Below are 21,072 nucleotides of genomic sequence, written 5' to 3' on the forward strand. Positions count from 1 at the left end.
TAAATTACATTACACGGAGTGTGTACGGTAATAGGCGCGTTTGGTGACGATATTTCTCGTAGAAAACTGGAATGATTTTTCCCAATACAATTTAGGCACCACATTACTTTGCGTAGAAGGATTAAATATCTTGTTAATTGCGTCTTACTTCAAGATTTCGTTAAAATCTGAAAGTTAAATCGAAGAATATAGTTGTCCATCACTTGAAGCGCTGACCAATACGTTTTTCATTATTAAGTCGATTATAGTTCGGAGAAAAGATTTATTTTTTTTATTGAAGCAAAAAATAAATCGAAAAACGATAAAAACAATGAGTGAATGTAAATATCACGTGCACATAATGCGGCTATTGTTATACGTTACACGAATGTTTCGAGTTACGTATTTCAATCAGAAAACTTCGCCAGTATTCCGAGTTGAGTCCGGTTCGCACGATTTGCGTGATTAGGAATCCGCAAGTGTCGCCTCAATTACGTGCGCGATTACATTTACGGTACGGCGTGTAACGTGGTGTTGACTGACGCGACACGCGCCAAGCAGGTGTGTTTAATCCGAGCGTTTAAATGAAGCCTACGAGATTACGCATCCGTTATTTCTACGCAACGTCTCGGGCGTGACATCTCGAGTGACCGCAAAGTTCCTTCGTCCGCCGATTATCGATCGTAACGGATTGCCGTGTCATGAATGCGACCATCTGCGGCGTGTTTTTTCTTGGGATCGATCGGCACAACGTGGATCGAGTCGTGCTCGCAATCGAAATTTAGTTTTTCTTGTGGCATCGTTCACATTTCGTGGATCGCTTGTGCGGCTTTATTCTGGTATTATTGTGACACATCATTCAAATTACTTATTTGAACTATTCAAGAAGCTGTAACAAATATTACGGTTAAGTTTAACATATTGGAAAGATTGATGTTATATTGTCCTTTGTTTTAAAAAAACTTACTTTTAATAAAATAGCCAAAAAACTATTTTTTTAATACAACAAAACGATAGGTGTATATTTTTCTATCTAGTCATTTTTAAAATAAATGATACAATGCAAATCATAAATACAGATTTGAAGATGAAGAATAAATGCGAGCCAAAGAGGGTTTGTTCTCTTGTTAACATACTTTGCAGCTGTGATGACGTAGTAAAAAGATGCGAATATCTCTCGTATCATCCTTTTTTGCTCGCATGTTTTTGTTCGCATCCTTAATCGATTTTGTAATGTGTGTTTCGTACGTTTCGTGACGTTCGTACGATTATTATTCGATTCCACTGACATATTATTATTATATTACAGGTGGCTTGACGTCCAGGCTGAAACCGCGAAGGGAATAGATTCGCAGCAGTATAATGCTTACAACGTAGCATTAAAACTTCGACCATCTTTTTCTTGAGTCGCTCTGCGATGTTGTTTAGGTAAGTTCATGACTAATCGCGTTTTCTGTCAATTTTTAAATTTTATTTTAATTGTAGCAATAATTTTATAGTTTTATAAATATAATATTATACGATAACTTACGTTTCCATTATTGATAACTTTAAATCATTTTATTTTTTTTTTACAATTAAAAGCGAAGTGAAGTATGAAAAAATGAAAATACATTCATCTATCAATATTACACAATACTTCCTTTTCACATCGGCGAATAATTCATCGATATAAATATTTTGAGTCTTATTGTGTGAGGTTTATCTGAACCATGTCTATTAACAGTTGCTATCATAAAAATAAAAATAGACGATTATCCGCACTCGTGCAATTGCAACAACGTTAAAACTTGAATCGGAGCTTGGTCAATTTTCAATGATAAATTGATATTATTTATAGTTGAGGAAAACTGATATAATATCACATTTAACAATTCACAAAGATAGCGTAAGAGTGCATATAAATAATTATTATATATATATATATAATGCGAAAGAATACGTTGCATTTTATCGTAGTGAGACGGATCGTAAAGCGATGAGATAAATCTCGTTGGTCAAATTTTGTCACGGGCATTTCTGGAAGATGTCGACAAAGTGGGGACGCCACTGCTCGGCATTGCCGCATTTAATATGCGATTTTAATATCGTCGAGAGGAGAACGGCGTACGTCTCGCGCACAGTAGATATTACAAGTATGTGTTATCGCGTACGCCGGCGTACTATTTTAATGCGTTATCTCCATCCACGTCCGCCACGGAACCGCAAACACGCCCGCTTGCTCCGGCTCCCGCGTTCGATTTCTGCGCGTCTGTGAGCGAGCTGGATGCACCGAACTGAGATGCATCTCCTATTTTGCGTGTAAAAATATTCGCGTTTCTTGGGAGTTGCGATGCATAGAGGTGCACACCTGTTGCATTACGTTCCACGTGTTTCGCATTACGTGAAAACACGTGCCATTGATAGATAAATATTTTACTTTAAATAAATAATATAATAACAAGACTATATATTATAAAATGACATGAGGAGTTGGCGCGGTAATCGTTGCACATTAAATAAGACCTTTAATGTTTAATACATTTCACAATGGCTCCGTTCTGTATAAAGCGCATCGTGCTCGTGATTATTTATCCTTGGTTAACATTCGGTGAATAATAGGGAACTCAGCCAATATGACATAGTTTTGTTTAAATAATTAAGCCCTTGGCTAGATCAATTGTTATATAAATATATAATGATGTAATGACGTTTTGTACTGCAATCTGTCTTCTTATTTATTGAGAATTTGTTATAAGTATTACAAAAGGAGTGAAAATCGCGAATTAATTGCAAATTTTCTTAAAAGTCTTGTTTTTTAAAATAATCATTATTTAATTTTAACTTATGAGAATCTCTTTTCTTTCTATTGTAAATTTTTTTTTACTTAAAAATGAAAACCATTCTCTAAGTGTTTCTCTATTGAAGTGTTATAATAGTATTTTGTTTGTAGACATCCAAAACGAATATGTTTATTGTATCAACAAATGGTGGAGGAGCATCACTTCTACTTTTAAACTTCAAGTGTTTTGTTGGATTACATAAAAATGTTTTCTCACGCTTGGTGCGATAATGTATATGTTTTCGTGCTGCTATTTACGAACTGCCCGTGGCGCAGTAAACTAAAGCGTCGTACCCGGCGAGAAAAGAGTATCGCTGCTTTTTTTGCCGCGTGTAACAAAAGGCGCTTGAAACACGCATTAAAGAGCGAGAGAGGGAGACGTATGTAATATTCAGATACATGCAGTTTTCGCCGCAACTGCGTACATACGTTCTCGCTCGTGATAATTGCGCTCGACATACTCGTTGCTCCGCGCGGCTACGCCGAAAGGGCTCCAGGGCGATAAGACAAATTGCGGAGATTGCAACGTAACGAAAACACACGATATCTGTTCGCGCGTGTCTTCCGTTCGCGCATTCTCGGTGTACGCGATTGCAAAAGCATCGACAGCGATTATGAAAGGTCGTCCGATTTATTGGAATATCTAGTCAGTATATAGAAGATATCGAAAATATTTATATATTTATATGATGTATTTAGTACATCTTTTTGGATAAGAACATCGTTACATGCTTTCATGCCGAACGTAAAACTTTTCGATAATTGAGGGATTAATTTTTGATGATATATAAATCAATATGTGGAGAATCGGTGACACACGGGAAAAAATTATCGCGCTAAAAATAACTGATAAAATAGAAAATTTTCTCTTGTTTATGCACGACGTAGTTTTTCTCGCATTATGATTTTATACCTTTTTTTAATTGTCATAAATCAACTTTGTTGTAATTACATAGTTTATTAGATTCGAAATTTTTATGAGAGACATATTAAAACTTAATGACCCTTAATATTTCCGAAAGCTTTATTTTGCTTCGTTTATTGGCTCTTCGTAGATTAACTTGAATCGAATAAACATTGTTATTATGCTCCACGCAATGAGTGTACATAATTCTTGGATTATTGGATCTAGAAGAGTTATGATTCGAACGCCCACACGTAAATCTTGGATTTCCGCCAGATCTTCGAAGGAAACTGGACGTTCGGATGAGCGTGATATGAATGTTGATTTGTGTGAATAATGTCGAAATTTGGCAAGTGAACCCATACGTACACGCTCAATTAAGTTATGAGATTAAGAAAACGTGGCGATCGCGGCTGATGTTGCTTCCACTGGCGAACCGCCAACTGTTTCCTGAAAACACAAACTCTATGATCTTTTATACTTGCCAAGTTGTATATATTGATGAAAACAATCATGAAGGTTTCGAATTTATTATTTGCGGGCAAATTAATTGTCGAAATGCAGATGCCTACAACGTCTTAACGGTGTTAGAATCATAAGTTCATTCTTTTGTAATGCCATATTTTTTTTCATACCTAAACCTTTCGACGCTCGTAATAATATATACGTGCCTGCAATTGAACACATATACAGTCATAAATTCTTTTCACACGAAGTACAATTGCCATTCAAACGTAATGTGCGTTCAGGGACTGGCAAAACTACTAACGTTGTAGTAACGTGACGTTGGGATGGAGGGACGAGACAATGAGAATGTATCACCCCAGTGTCTTCGGCATTTTACGTGAAAGGGAGCTTAACGCACATCCGTATGATAATTGATTAATTCTACATTGTACTTGCACGCGGCGTTCCTTCACTGACTGCGCGGTTCTTTATGACGCCCCATCTTTCTTCACTTGATCGCTTCTCTCAACGAATGTCAAGAGTGTTGACACGCCGTTTCTATCACTAGAAACTCGTTAAGAACCCGACGAGAGCGTACAAACGCGCGAGGGGAATAAAATAAATGAATAGGAATAATAATTTTGTATCTTTCTCTCGGCGCGCATTGAAGTGTGACATTGATCGTGAAACGGACATTTATAAACTTCAGCATTTCAAATAGTTGAAATCATTTGGCTTTAGATGAGTAATAAACATTTTTTGAGATTATTATTTCGAATAGTAACGCGACATGAATAATTCGTAGTAATTCTCCTCTCAATCTGAGGCACACCCGCTGCCTGGCTTTATTATAAACTTGAGATTGCCTTGGAAATATTTTGTTTAACGTGCAATTATAAAGATTTTCTTGCAAGATATATTTTATTTTATTAATTTGAAATTGATAAAAGAATCATACGTATTAATAAATATTAAAGCTAATCAATATTATGAAATACATCGCTCACTATGTTATTTGTCCGTCATTAAAATTATTAACAGAATAATGTTTGAATTAAAATACGTCAAAAACCGATTACACCAACGTATAAAATATGTACACTGAGGAAAAAAAGTAATTGGTTCAACAAAATTTTTTAGTTGCGGGCTGCCAACAAAAGATATATTTAATACAACAATATATGGTATTACAATATAAATACATAGTCCAATCAACGTTATTGCACTTGCATTAACAGCAAATATTATTGTATTAAGTATATCTTTTGTTGGCAGCCCGCAACTAAACGTTTTGTTGAATCAATTACTTTTTTTTCTCAGTGTATTATTATGCGGCGGGGCAAATTAATACGACACTTAAAGCCATTAATTTGCGCCATAGAAGTACGTCAGGACGTGATATTAATATCGATACCTAAATCAGTACCCAATTAAAGTTCCAGAGCTTTAATTAAATCGATCTATGAACGACTATTGAGGTGCAAATAGCTCATGCAATTTGCACGCGGTGCCGCTTTTATTCTGAATACGTATGCCTCTAGGCTCAGCGTAATTTTCATCGCGTATACGCATCGATATATGTAGAAAAGTAATTGTAAGATTATCGTAATGCTGACGGTAAAAACACTGTCGGTGGTTTAACTGATAAAAAATCAAAATGCGTTGCGATGACAGGCCGGCGTAGGTATTAAATGCAAATTTTATTGATATATATAAAAGAAACGAGAGAGATTGACTGCGTAAAGCGATAACGGAACAAAGTTATAATTACGCGCGAATATTGCATCTTTCAGAGCACAGATCTATTAACTGTTATACAACAATTGAATACAATTTTTGAATTACATAAAATCTTCGGCGTTTTTATTTTTTCACATAAATTACTGATATAACTGAATCTATGAAAATAGTTAACAGTCTTTTGAAGCGAGTGAAATACTTAGTATGGACGACTAGAGAAAAATAACTATAATATCAAGAAATAAATAATGAATTTATTTTCTAATATATTTTTTGTGCAAATTGTTCATATACTCGCAATATTATTATTATATCAAAATGTATATATATTAAAATACATATATATTAATCTAAAAATATTAAGTATAAATTTTTTATTTCTCACATTTTGACAATAAAACAAAGCGCGAAAAAAACAACTTTATAAGAAAAATAAAATGTTATGTATCATGAAAGTGAACTTTATACGTAATCATAGTTTTTCTATCGAATTATCTTCTTAACCCATAACCATTCATGTCAGAAATGACCCCACGAGACAGATGTGTTTCTAAATCTTTCGTAATGTTGTAATCATGTATTCGTGTGCTTCCATGTAAGCTGAGTTCATTGCCACTGGTAGCCAGTATTGAAGGCACATCCTTAAACTTTTTTTTCAATTAATTATATTACAGTTTCTTTTAGTTTTTAAAAGTCTTTTTTTAATTACAAGTCGTGAGATCAGAAATGAACCCGTAAATGTAGGTATTTTAAGGGTTAAAATTCGAAAATATTGAATTTAAGATAATTTCCGAGAATGTTAACAAATTTTGTGAAAATCCATTTAACAATCTTTACGCGATACGTCAAGAAATGGAGTCAAATACATATGCTGAAATGATTTGATAATAAATTTGATCAATAAATTTAGAATACATTTCACATTTTCGATGTGGAGTTCAAACGTGCACGAGTCATTGTAATCGGCGGATGCAAGCAAAGTGGGATATATCTAGGTGTTGTACGGTGACCAATTGTAACCACATCCGGATTCGTTTGCGGTAGTAACGCGAGATACTGTATTGGCACGAAACACACCGACAAAAGAACAGTCGAGATAATGACGAGGCCCACGTGCGCATCTTGTTCTACATAGCTGCTTATCGTTTCTGTAACTATTTTCTTGTAACGTAATCTACACCGTCGCGTTAGTACGTGATGTTTATACATATCATGTGTACAAAACACACTGTTAGAAATCTGAATGTATCTTGAGATCTTTTTTTTTATAGCTAATTAATATACACTAAATTAGTATACACTTTCTGTACTTAAGGGGGTTGCTTGGTTTGGAAGCGGAAAAATAGCTATATTTTTTATTTTCTGTGTAGAAACTGTTACTGTTATCAATTTCTAGTTTATACGAATATTTTACTTATACTTTAAATAATATCTACGAATTTTTATACGAAAAAATATTAACATATATCTGAAGATATTTGCATCAGATACGTTTATAAAAACCGTTTAAAACTGCTAATTGCAGAGCATAAGTAAATTATTTGAAACAAAAAATTAAGTTGATTTATAATTAAGAATAATAAATGTATACTGTGAATTTAAAAAAGTTATAACAAATTGTAAAGTTGTAAGGTTATATCGTTATAAAAGAAATTATTTTATTTTTATATTTTTTCTCAAATAAATTGCTAAAAAATATTTAAAAAAAATTATTTTTTTAGATTTACTCTGTGTTGAGAAAACAGTTATATTTAAAATTTTTTAATCACAAATTTTTGCGGTTGATTTTTTTTCGAGCCGTTTTTTTCTCTACACTGTCAAGAAATTTAAAAAGAAACACGTTCCGAGAAAAACACGTTTAAAGTTTCAAGTTTTACAAAGGCACTTTTTTTTTAATTTTAAATGTATCAGTATATTTACATTGTGATTTGTATGGAATAATATTTTTTTCTTGCATCGCTTTTTTTCGTTGTTTCAAGATTCACAAGATGACTGATTGTTTCGTGTTCGTGTTTTTCGATCGAGTTTGGGCGTATTCATAGTTTAGTAAAAGAGAGTTTTAGAGAGAACGAGAGAAGAGAGGAATGGATTTCATCACTGTTTATCTAAACGATATGCACTCCGAGTGTTGACCCTGGATTGCGTAAACGCATGCCAGACACATGCCATAGCTTCTCCATAATTCAATTTTCTGCGTCGATTCCATTCCAGCGAAAGTAGATGAGATGTGCAGTGTCATAGAATAAAAGCATTTTGATATTTATAAAAATAAAAGACAATATACTGCGATTCAGAAAAACAACAAATTAATCGGCAGATAAATTCGTTTTCTCATAGTTTTATATTGGAAAAATTGATTTTCACAAATTAAATATTTAACATCCAGTATTTAATGTGTGAAAAAAATCTTTGACAGTTAAAACAACCATAAAATTAATGATTATACAAAAACAAAAGACAATATTAGAAAATCCTAATTCCTTCGAGTCAAGCAAGCCGTGCGTTTTAAGCGATTAAGTGTAAAAAGATAGAAATGCGATTTATGACACAAACTGTACGAGTGAAACTTATTGAAAAATATTCACACAATTCACATAGACAATGTATATAGGTGTGAGGGATACAATAAACGTGTTTGAACATTTTTTAAAGTTCTACTTGTTTGAATACTTTAATGTGTCTGCAGATGTGTGACGTAATTTTTTCCTTCTTTTTCTATACTTTTTAAATTTTGCTCTACTTCGTATCACAACGTGATGTGTTCGTTTGCATTCTTATGCTGATTATGCTCGTTGACATAATGAAATAATAATTTTCTTTACGATGGATAATATTCACCAGCAAAAAATTTTGGACATGCGCAACTCTGTGATTTGTTTTACTTATGCCTGAACGGTTTTACCTCATTCAAAAGTAATTTTGCCAAAACTGCCAGACGAATGTAACGGACAAATAATATGGGTATGCTTCAACAAACAATGCTATTTTTAGTCTTTTATCGGCTTATATTTGCCTCGCGTATCAGTTACGTTCTTTACGAAATAAGACTTGCTTAACTTGCGTCGTTATTAATAGAAAAGTTTTTTTTTTTTCCTTGCGGCGACTCGTTTGTTCATCGCGAAGTCTTTACCACCGCGACGTATCGATGTTAAAAAATCTCGCGCCGCAGGATTCTTGCAGTAGCATAAATTGCATTTACGACGGGCTTGCTTGCACGTGCGAGCAATAAGAGGTGTGACTGGTGTTTTGATAAAAATACCGTAGAATATCCGTTTATAATAAGCAGCGCGATAAGGATTTTTTCAACGCGAAAATATCGGGAAATATATCAATCTTACGAATTGTAACGGTTGTTGACAAAGATAGAAGAAACGTGCAGATTTGCGCGACCTTCATCCAACGCGTTTGCTTTAACTCCTCGCCGTACGTTCGAAGACCGCATAATATTCCGTGGCTATTTTTAGAACGCAATATGCGTGCCCCGCATTAGTTGCCGGCATTATCGTGATAAAACGCGTATATGTGAGACCGCCTACGTGTGGCTCGTCGACGTGCGATCGTTTTGAGATATACGATCTCTCTCTCTCTTTCTCTCTCTCTCTCTCTCTCTCGCAAACATAGGCGTGACGGCCGCTTACGTGCCGTGTCCTCTCGATCACGGAACATTAATCCCCAGGCTTTAATCGCTCATTCGTGGATCTCGGATTGAGATCGTTTTTCCTTCCTTCGAATTCCAAAACGCCGGGGATTTTTATGGCTTATTAACTCCGGCAAATAATCCGTCCATTGCGATATTCGTTGCAACAACTGTTCGCCATCGCTTACGAATTTTGCACAAGGATTAATTGCGATTGATAAGAAAGATAAGATTTGAATTTTTTTTTTTAGAACAATGGTAAAACACTGTTTTAAAATGTGTGTGAGTGTGCTCGACGAGTGATTTTCTTCGGGGCATGTGTCACGAGGCGTTCTCCGCATAGTAAACCCGACGCTAAACATCCTAATTATATTAACCAACAATATATATATTAAGCAAATAACTGAATATTAACACGTTTCATCCGCGCGGATTGTTTGCAACGTTCCATCATGCATACTCTTACATCGTTCTCTTAAATTTCTCGAAAAGGAAAATTTCTTTATACTTGCGTTAGCAAGTTTGCATTGTGATACAATTGCTTAAACAACATTTATTAAAAATAAATAATAAGCACGTAATATGTAAATTGCAATTGTTAATGATAGACAAGAATGATAGATAAGAAAGTTGTACCAAGTGAAAGAGTAATTTAAATCCGGCAGAACGAACGCAGCTTCTGTGAGATCAAATTATTCAATTCTTGCATAAAGCGCCGCTTGCGTTTTCTTTTTCCCGTGAAACAAAACCGTGCAGCGATGACGACGACGGCGGCGGTGGCGAAAGCGCGAGAGATGCGAAATGCAGTCGTCCAGCGAGAGAGATACTCGCGCGCCCACTCGTACGTCATCCGCGCGACGTATGTACGGCCCACCATAACGCAGGTATGACGGACGACCGATGACGTAACGGTGGATTACGTTGAGAGGTCAAGTATGGAGTGGTGTAGCGTGACACGACGGGACGGAACGGGACGGGACGGGACGGGACGGGGCGAGAAGGGACGCCCGTCCCTTTGACGTCCCCTTTGTCAACCTGGGCGACGGGTGTCAGATAAATCCGGGCCTCGTGATTCTCTCGGCTATGATAATTAAAGCCTCCACGGAGTCGGAAGTCGGCACGGATGGCGGGTTGAAAGGCGCGCTTCCTCTCTTGGTGAATGACACCATGCGTCACGACAGGCGGACATCTTTATTGTTGCCGTGATGCCGTTACGGGCTAGCCCGGCTCACCTAAGGGATTACGCAATCGCAACAGGTGTCTTTCTCTCTGATTTTTTTTTTCTTTCTCTTTTCATCCCGCCTCTTGCGGCCACGTGTTCCAGCCGTGTGCGTTTCGTGGTGCGATTTAACCGCGCTCACCTGGATGGAGTGGCCTTGTGCTCGGAGCTTCCTGACGGTTTACACAGCGATGGATTTGTTGAAGCGAGCCGATGCCTATTCATACAAATGTCTCCTTATCGGTTATCGTTAACGGTTAAATGTTGGAATTCGTAGATAACTCTTCGTACTTTTCCTCTCGGGATTGTTCTTGCCGAAATTGGGTCGCGCTGTACAAATTCCGTTCCGATGTGAATAATACGTTTTGTAAAGTTTTTAAAAATAGATCGTCGAAACGGAACATTACACAACCCGATGAAGATACCAATGATGCGTGACACGAATGGACGGGATTTCCCCCGTTAAGGGCATAAAAATTCTCACCGTCGGCGAGTGCGATCGTTTAGTCTGCCGGGCAAGAAGATAAATTTGATTGATTTACGAGACGGTGAAGGGAAGTTACAGTCGTTTTACGCGCGTGATCGCAATACGCTTATTCGCATCGCATTTGCAACGATCGTGTTTGCCTACTGCAACAATGACTGATGTAAAGTTTCCTCCGGGATTCGTGGCATCCGGTTTACGCGCGGTATAAACTTGCTTTATGGAGGATTGCCTTTATTGATGCGTAAGCGTAAATACGAAATAAAGTCTTAGTACATAATGGTATCTTGGTAAAAAAACGTATACACGTAAATCAGTTCGGTACATGCGCGTCGCGTGGCGATATATTATTATAAAGGGCTATTATTAGCTCTAAGCGCACAGATGGCACAGTACGATGATTCACGCGAATAAATGCAGTTCTCGTGATAAATGCAGTCAAGCGGGAAGACGCGTTTTATTGTCACAATCGCAGTACCAAGCACGGCCGGTTTAGCGCTTGTGCGATTGTAACACGGAAATTGTAACGTTCGTTAGACGGACACGGTACGTCCAATAGCTTCGAAAGATGTAGATAGCGTTTTCTTTTGTTAATCCGGGTACATTGAGACACTTTTTTTATACGGGTCTTTGCAACAACTCAGCTAAATTATATCAACATTTTTAGTTAATTTTTTGTTCCAGTATTTCCAAATAGACATATCAATACCTGTTGTAACGACATTCTAGTTAAGTTTATCGGCGCTAAATGTTCGTGTATATTTTAATCTTTTAAATGATTATTGGAAAAATAATGGAGGAATATAGTAGACAATAATTGTAATTTATTTAAATATTTTTCCATAGTATTTGTAGACTGATTATATATTATATATAAACGTTTAATAATAATTGTACATATACATAAATGTTTATGATCAATTTATCTAACCGTCACGTTCAATTTCTCTCACTTTGCACTTTTCTTTAATGGGGAAAAAGTTGTTTCTGTATTATTAATTTATTTAAATATGTTTTCCATAGTATTATTTCTGGACCATAAACGTTTACGATCGGTTTCTAATCGTTTTTAACATGTTTAATTGCTACTTCTCTTTCTTCGCACTTTCTCAATGGGAAAACATTCGTTGGATTTTCCAGGTGAGCGGGAGGGAGGCGCTGCTGACCGGTGGCGGCGGCGGCCATGCGCTCCGGCCCGCTAATCCAGCCGAGCCGCCGCAGGCCTCCCCGTCGCCAGCATCCGCACCACCAGCAGCTCCATCGGGAGCGCAATCGACAACAGCAACGGCAGCAGCAGCAGCAGCAGGAGCAGGAGCGTCGTTGGTCGCGCCTGCTACCGCGATTGCACGGCCACGGTTCGCGTACCCTCCTGGTGGTGCTGCTGCTACTGGCCAGCAACCCCTTGGCCCTGGCTCAGGCCGAGTCGTCAGAATCACCGGCGGCTCTGGCGGCTCCAACGACTCAATGCCAGCCGGCCATCACCTCTCACAAGAATTTGTGGTGGGGAAGCAACAACACGATTAACCAACCACTGAACCTGACCATCGGCTATCTTGCAGCCATTAAGGGCGGCCTCAAGGACCGTCAGGGTCTGGCCATTTCCGGTGCCCTGACCATGGCTCTCGACGAGGTGAGATTTATAGCTTTTCACGTCTTTATTCTTGCGCAGGCTGATTTGGAAAAAAAAAAACGGAAAATAGATCTGATAAAAAAAAAAAGAAATCGATTGCAAGCGTGTACATGTTGACTGGTGAAATCTGTTATTTCATCATCGTTTCACTCATCTCGCTCATGCACTTCATTATTCCGGTACGGTGTGAAATATGCGCGACCTGTTGTCGTCGAGTGGAGTGACATCAATTGTACAAAATGCCACTTTTGGCATGCACACGATTTGTTTAAATATTCTGACGATTTATCGCGTACTGTGATCATTAAGATCGCCTCTCGGGATAGGAGAAAACTACCATTTGTTTTGCTGCACGGAATCCACTCGTTTATCGTGATATGTAACGCGCGTTTTGATGAATACACCCGATAATTTCACCTTTTTTTTTTTTGTAAAAGGTAATATATAATTTCGGTTGCTGAGTTTCGTGAAAGATTATCGTAATGACGTTATTAGTTTGTACGATACATCGACAATTGCAGATGATACGACCGGTCCAAAGTTAGAATCGACTCGAGTTCACCATGGCGTGATCGGGGTCTGAGAAGAATCTGAAGAGACAGCCGGCCACTCCCTCGAAATTTCATTTTCGTTCGGCGCAATCTCGATTCCGTAACCTCGTTTCTTTTCCTCCCGAGAGGAAACATCCCACTTCCTGCTCGTGGCACACGTGGACAATTACCGCGAAATTATAACGTGCGCGTCTGTGTACACGTAAGATGGAAACTAGTTAGCTTGTCAAGATGCCGAGCTCTTTCCATTAAACGTGTTTCAAGGTGGATTGAAACGTCACACGTTGCCGATCCGGAGAATAGTAATACCATCTCACGCTCTCTAATGCTCTATCTGCCATCAACTATCAGGTCTAATCGGAGGTCGTCCACGTGGAAGTGCGATTGATAAGACGCGTCTAAAATTATAGATTCCGGTGAGTCTTTCGAGGAAAGTCGAGACTCTTTTTAGATGAGATCTCATTATCTCGACAAACCGGCGAGAAACCGGGTTCATGCAGGGAGAAAATTGGGCCGTGGGAGCGAGCGTACTTTGTTAGTTTAACTTGTCTTCAATTAAATATGCACACACGATTAAAAAGTATTTACGCACGATTTCTCCTTTTTTTTTTGCGCGATTAAAAATTTCTCAGAGTTTGCCTTGGTTTTTGAGTCTCTGAATCTCCTTGAATCTTCCCTTTGCAGACTCTGATGTTTTTTTTTCTTTTCTTAGAATGACGTGAGTCCTTATATCGCTTGCACGCGGCAAGCGGCCTGATAAGCATGCAACAACGAAATCTTAGATAAATCGGTATCTGGTGATAAGAAGGCGCATGTAGATCGTCTCCGTCGTCGGAGCACGTCGAAAAAGATAATCGCCGCTAAAAAGCCTCCTCCGTTGTATGCGTTTCTTTCTCCCTGTGGCGTCTTTCGATTCCCGCGACGGAGAGCTCCGGGGTCCAGTCGATGATCCGACCCTCCTGGGATCCATTGGGGGAAGCTTCCTCGATTATCCAACCAACAACGACCAACAATACCTCGCGTTTCTTTTTCCCTGATCCTGCCGTAAGGCCGGATCGTTCGGTCTCTCCCTCTCTCCCCCTCCCCTTCCCGCTTCGGAAGCCTCGATAATTCATTCGGCAGATCTCCCTTCCCCTCCGTCGGGCCCCCCCGCGCGCATCCACGGGGACCGTGAGACCGTTTTCGCCCGGGCGTGCTGCACGCCGGATAAAGAGGAAGTAAAAAGAGAAAGGTACGTGGCTCCCGCTCGCTGCCGTCGCCGCCACCGCCGCCACCATCGTCGTCGTCGTCGCCGTCGTCGTCGTCGTCGTCGTCGTCGTCGTCGCGAGAGAGCAGAAGTGATCCGGCGATTCCTCTTCGATAGCCGAACGAGCCGGACAGGATCGAGCAGAGGAGACACGCTGATTCCTCCGCGAGGGTTTAAAAATACAAGACCGGCGCGTTATTCGCCGGTCCGCCCACACGTGCCGGCAGAAACGGCGGTCTCTCGCGAACCGTGAGAAGAATTTGCTCGCGGGGTTCGGGAACACATACCCGCCGCCGCCTCCTTCTCCTCCTTCTCCTCCTTCTCCTCCTCCTCCTCTTCTTCCCTCGTCTCTCATTCTCCTCTTTCTGCTCCCTTCTCCCCCCCCCCCCTCTAGTCAGCCTCCTTTCCCGTCCCGGCATCCCTTCCTTGTCCTCACCGTTCTTTTTCTTTCTCAAACCTGCCTGCACTCCTGCAACCTGCGACCACATGTGAAGGAGACCGAGAGAGGTTTCGGGAGTGAGAGACGAGGAACCCGTGCGAATCGTCGAAATGAGCGCCTATCGTCGATCTTATCACGGACGTACGATATCCGGGTGTGTATGAAAATACGACGGCGCGGCATTACGTTCGGAGATTAATTGCCGCGTCGATAGTAATAGAGTGTAAGATCGAAAGAGCAATATTGATCGAGCCTCCGGGTGCGGGATGAATTGAGCGGATAAATTTTCCCGGTAAAATCTCTCCGCGTTTTCGATTCCTTATCGCATTGAATGAAATGCATTTGTTTATTACTTGTTACCGTCTTTATTTCTCGAGAATTGATTAAATCTGATATAAATTATCTTTTTAAGATTTAAATCTTTGATAAGAGCTCAAGAATTCGACGGAGAAGATTACTGATAAAAAAATTCTGGGTAAACCTGGATAAATATTTATAATTGTTTCCAAACATTTTATTATTATTATATCTGTTTATAGCAATCAAATGTTTGAAACTATGACATTATTAATTGGATCTTACCAGCTTACCTAGAATTTTTTTATTAGTGTGGCAATTTGCGCGATTATACGTAAAAATTATTTAAGTATATATATATATATATATATATATATATATATATATATATATATAAGTATATTATATTAATCACATTAGATCAATGGATTGCAGTATGTTAAATGTAGCCTCACAGTTTTTATAATTTGCTTTTTTTTTTGCTTCCTAAGAAAAGGATAAGCCCAAAAAACGGATTCATTTCAATAATATATTCAATATTCGTCACCGTGAAAAAAAATTTCTCGTTTGACAGTTCGATGCATGTTCGTGCGCAGTTTCAACGCATAATGACTCTTCGGCAGCGACGTATGCCCGCGTAATCAGCGAGTCGAAAGGTGCAGGAAACAAGCCGAGCTTTGCGGCCGTTTATTTATATCCTCCGATATGCCACGCAAGAGTAAGCATCGCGATCGCGCAATGTCGGTCTCTGTTCATATGCTAGAATAAAGCTTGATTCACGAGCGTTCGCGGTCACGTGACGTCTGTGTATATTGTACAACAGAACGATGTAACATTCTCCGATGTGGCGTTTTTTAATAGTGACCGACGCGTCGCACGTTGCCACGCGTCATAGAGCTTATTTTAGACACGTTATCGCTTATCAGCAGTTAATGATGCAAATTATTGCATCACGAAACTGTAGATATTTAAAACCAGATCAATTTATTTTGAATGTTAATACCTTCTTATAAATTGACTGTACGTCAGCGAGTACGAATATGTCGCGAGATTAATCTGTTACTTGAAGACGTTTCGAAAATATATTTCAAAATATTATGCTTTTAGAAATAATCGGTCTTAGATGGGAGGTATTTTTTTCATTAAAAAAATTGAATATACACGATACACGTGTTCTTCACCGAAGCGTTAAGGATTTACTTTACAAAATACAACAATCGCAAACCACAAAGGCGTTTGCCTTTTTGAGAAATCGAAATTTTTTTTGTACCGTTATACAATCAAGTTATTTTCCTGAATTTGCCGTGGACAAAACGTGAGACGCAGATCAAGCGTGTGTGAGTCTTGCTTAACGCACACCGCGATCGCAAGTGCAATGCAGGTGCAACGGCACCACCTTGCACCCAAGTTTCGCCCGCGGGCACGCGTAGTAAAAAAGTAAATAAAAATCGTGGAATTTGCGCTCACCGTACACACTCCCACGATGTAAACTAGCTCCACTCTCGGTTCGGTACATTAGTAAATGGAACGAGCGTTAATTGACGATCGAGCATAATCGACGCGAGGGAGCCTGCGCCGCGTATGTAATGGGCGCGGCAAGCTCGGGCTCTTTAAACGCGCAAATTGCATTCATAATTGTTCAATTAATAATTTTGAACTCAATAATTTTTAGGATGTAGTAGGTATTTCTTTACTTATTTGTGCGTTTACACGAATTTATTTTTACTAATTTGCGTTTATAAATTGAAAATGTATTTGAGATGATGTATGTAAAATATTAGGCATCAAGGTCCAAGCTCGACTGTACTAGGTGTCTTTTATTTACCTAATAATTATTCATTCATATACAGCGGCCAATGTGCATGCATACGCGTACGTGTGAATTGTTCGCGCCTTCTCTATTAATAAATAATCAGCTAGCGGGCGTGGCGTTGCTACTGTTGACCCGGGTTCCTTGATAAAGGAAGTCGATTTAACGAGCCCGCTTCCTCTCCCGCGGATTAAGAAGGAACGTCGAACTTTTACTATATCGGGATACGGGAGTGTAGAACTTTTGTCCGGTTGTGCTTAACGACGAGACATCGTTAAGGCAAAACTGAATTATTGGTCGATGATCAGTCTGCTGATAATGGAGGGACTGAAATGACTTGTGAAACGGCGAACGCCTCGCTATTGATTTTCTTTTTTTCTTTTTACTTCTTTTAGAACGAATTTATTTTAGAGAGATTGCAAGCGTTTTGCCTTGATCGCATAATATATCCAAGCGTTTTTAGCAAATGTATTCTCTCCGCAAGATGTTAACGCGCGACCATTATGAATTTGCAAAATGACGTGAAGATTGACGTTCAAATAACGCAACGATTCGCGAATAACACTGTGTGAACGCGAATACGTTCGGCATGCAAATCGCGCACAAATTTAATTATTAGATGCAGATGACGGCTGCTAAAAAAACCAGAATGCGAGGCATTTGACGCGGGAGGGGTAGTCATTTTTTAATAGCGCCTCTCTCTTTGAAATTACTTTAACAGTGCTCTGCGCAATTAAAGTTACATAAATTTGTGCGCTCACGCGATGTTATTGTACATCCACACGTGGCATCGATGTATTCAATTAAAGGTAAAGACTAAATGTTAAACTCAGTCTCATCATTAACGGAATTTTCATCGCTATACCGCAATTTTTTTTTCATCAATGAGTTAAATTATACTGAGTGATGTAGCGATCAAATATTTTATCGACACCTTACATCAATTTATGCTTTTAATTGTTCTAATTGTTCTAATTAATTTGTTTCAATAATCTGTCACCTCATTTAATGTGATGTTCAATTTATTGTTCCTTATCGACGGTTTCTTCCACAAAAAGACTTAAATTTTCACGCGAATAGCTGTAATGAAGCCATCAAATTTTTCCCACGCGTTTAGTACTATTATTTATCCTCTTTCTCTCTATTAAGGAATTTCTGCAAAGCACGCGTGTGCTTTAGAACGTGTAAATTTATCGTACAAGATAATTACAAGATATCACGAACCTTCCTACTGGCAACCTTCTCGCTTTAGATATAGCGGTAATAAATTGTATAGGAAAAACTATGAATGCATAATAGCATGTAATTTTATAATGCGCCTTACGGAATGTCTAATCCATGACGTTGATATAATTATTAGGTACGAATTCTATCTTGTAAATTATTGCGTACCATCGCTTACGTCGTGGAACTTGGCTAGTAAACAAATAATAATATCAAACAATTCACAAAAAAATACACTTATCAGTCTTGTCACTTTTCAGTTAAGTAGCAAATCGTTTCACATTTTTAGGGACTTTAGGTTTTTATTTAAAAAATGTTTAAGAAATTGTTTCCTATTTTGGAAATAGTACCGACATAAATATTGTTTCACGATAGTACTATGTAACAATCGACACCTCGTTTTCGCTACATATTTACAGCGTGTTCAAATTGTGTCGTAAAACTGCCGGAGCGGCAGCCAACCCATTCGTGAACCGGGGGGGTGGGGTGGGGGAGAGATATCTCTGCATCTCCATCGTGAATGAGCGGAATACTTTCTTCGCGAAACCGCGCAATTTGAACTCTGCTGAGTTCCGTTAACATTAATCGGTAACTTTCATACGCCGTCATGTGTATCGCGATCCCGCGGACTACGTGCGGTCCGCACACATGTACGGCGGACACTTTGAACGCGATATTTATTCCGCCGACTACGCGGGAACAGCCCGATATACAGATCTGGAGTCTAAACGATCGTGCGCAATGCAACCGCGGCGCGGCGGCCCGCAAAAGGATTTATTGCACGTGCGAACTTTTCAACAGCCGACCGCTGCTGACGGTTATAATTTTAGCTTGTACGTGTGTACGCGCGTGCCCGCGTGTGTATGTGTATGTGTGTGTGGGTGCATGTGCATTGCTAGGCATGTAAATTGGCACGCCGGCGAAGTAACTCTACTCGGAAAACTTTTGTTCGTTGGAATTCAGATTTGCATAACGACACGAGCGAGTGCATGATGTGGACGCGAGTCGGATATACCGAGTGAGCCGTATGAACGAATAAACACCGGGAAATAAGACCGGGAATGTCGTTAGTGACGGCGTCGACATGCGTTCCGCCATTACGGCGGGCGCGTGTGTGCATTTTCGCGCATTTATTGTGCCGATAAACTTTTTATAGGGAATATCAGCTGCACTTTTATTTTTATCGCGTAATTGCAAAGTATGACAATTTATATTATGCACAATAAAGCCTTTAATTTTTCAAAACAACTTTATTAAGCACCGTAAAATTGGCATAAGTTTTGCAATCCATATAAATATATTGTTATTAGACACTACTGTGTATCACAATTGAATTATTTGTAATTATATACGAATGCGTAACAAATGTATTTAATTTTATATAAATATTCCTGGATAACTTCTCCCAAAATTAATTGAGATAATTGACTTTTATCTTCTTTCACGTTTTCCAATGCTGCCATTCAGTTCAAGCCATTTCACTTAAGTCACTTTTTTTTATAAGTCACTAAAAAGTCACGTCACTACATTTAAAATGAATCATTGTAGTCACTTTTCTCGAGCTAATAAAATTTGTAAAATGTAAACATTTTTAGTTCTTATATTTTTTTTTGCTTTGTCTTGTAACAACTCGCTGGATGCTGATCCAGTGTCTCTGATTATTTTGTACCGTTAATTGAATCCTACACAATGCTATAAAATCTATCTCATTGTTAGAAAAAAAGACAAAGATGTAAAAAAGTGCTTAACATAAAAGAATATTTGTGCTTGGCCTTTCGAGATCAATTTTGAAGGTATAGACTCAGTACTTATTTAATTGTTCATCAGATATCTTCAAGTATAATTTTATTGAATTTTTGATTTTTCTTTTTTTTGTAATATATTAAGTATGCTATGCTATCAAAAAAATTGCTGTATGTTAGACGTTAGACTGTCCATAGATAGACTCGGAAAAAATAAAAATAATTTTTTTGTTTAAATAGCCTCAGTTACTATGAAAAAGTGCCACTAGTTACTTGGTTATTTTAATGATTGAAAAATTACTTTTTCCGCCAAAAAACAGTCACTTTTTTATTCTGGATGACCAAGTGTGGCAGCATTGTCGTTTTTACTTTTTTAATTGCGCGCTTAATACAAATTAATCCGAAAGTACATGAATTTAATTAATTAATATTAACAGACGCGTCTGGATCATTTTGGTTGAAATATTGTCGGCCAAATTAAAAAATCTCTTAATTCTATTTTTGTTACGAAATAAGATACTTATTTCGTGCAACTTATTTTAGAGTTACAAAGTTTTTGAATTTGTATGCGACGATATTTGTGCACATATATCTAAGTAGTGATAATAAAACTTTGTTAGTAAATAATTTAAAGATATAATAGTTGATGAAAACGTGAAGAAGATAAAAGACTATCGTAAGTAGGCGCGTTACGGTTATTTAGGACTGTTGTAAATGTATTATGTAAATTTTATGTTGCGCTATCTATTTTTCTACATTATAACAAAGAAATTCTAAAGAAAAATACGTAAAAGAAAAAAATCAATAAATTGAAAGATATAAATGAAAGTGCGACAAAATGACCGGGGCGCGATTATTCCTACAGAGATATCAGAATAAAGTAAGAGCCGGAAAAGCGATAG

The 21,072-nt window shown here is 38.2% G+C and overlaps 1 protein-coding gene across 1 annotated transcript in view; it reads left to right on the plus strand.

The window, feature by feature from the left end:
• Window positions 1-21,072, plus strand: part of LOC105837716 (receptor-type guanylate cyclase Gyc76C) — a 71,236-nt gene that overhangs the window by 16,095 nt on the left and 34,069 nt on the right. Inside the window, exons 2-3 of the mRNA XM_012682731.3 lie at window positions 1,289-1,407; window positions 12,372-12,861. Coding sequence (XP_012538185.1) covers window positions 12,415-12,861 — 447 coding nt within the window. The 5' untranslated portion in view covers window positions 1,289-1,407; window positions 12,372-12,414. The remainder of the gene's footprint in view (window positions 1-1,288; window positions 1,408-12,371; window positions 12,862-21,072) is intronic.

Source organism: Monomorium pharaonis, chromosome 2, assembly GCF_013373865.1.
Source record: "Monomorium pharaonis isolate MP-MQ-018 chromosome 2, ASM1337386v2, whole genome shotgun sequence".
In the NCBI taxonomy this organism is placed as follows: domain Eukaryota; kingdom Metazoa; phylum Arthropoda; class Insecta; order Hymenoptera; family Formicidae; genus Monomorium; species Monomorium pharaonis.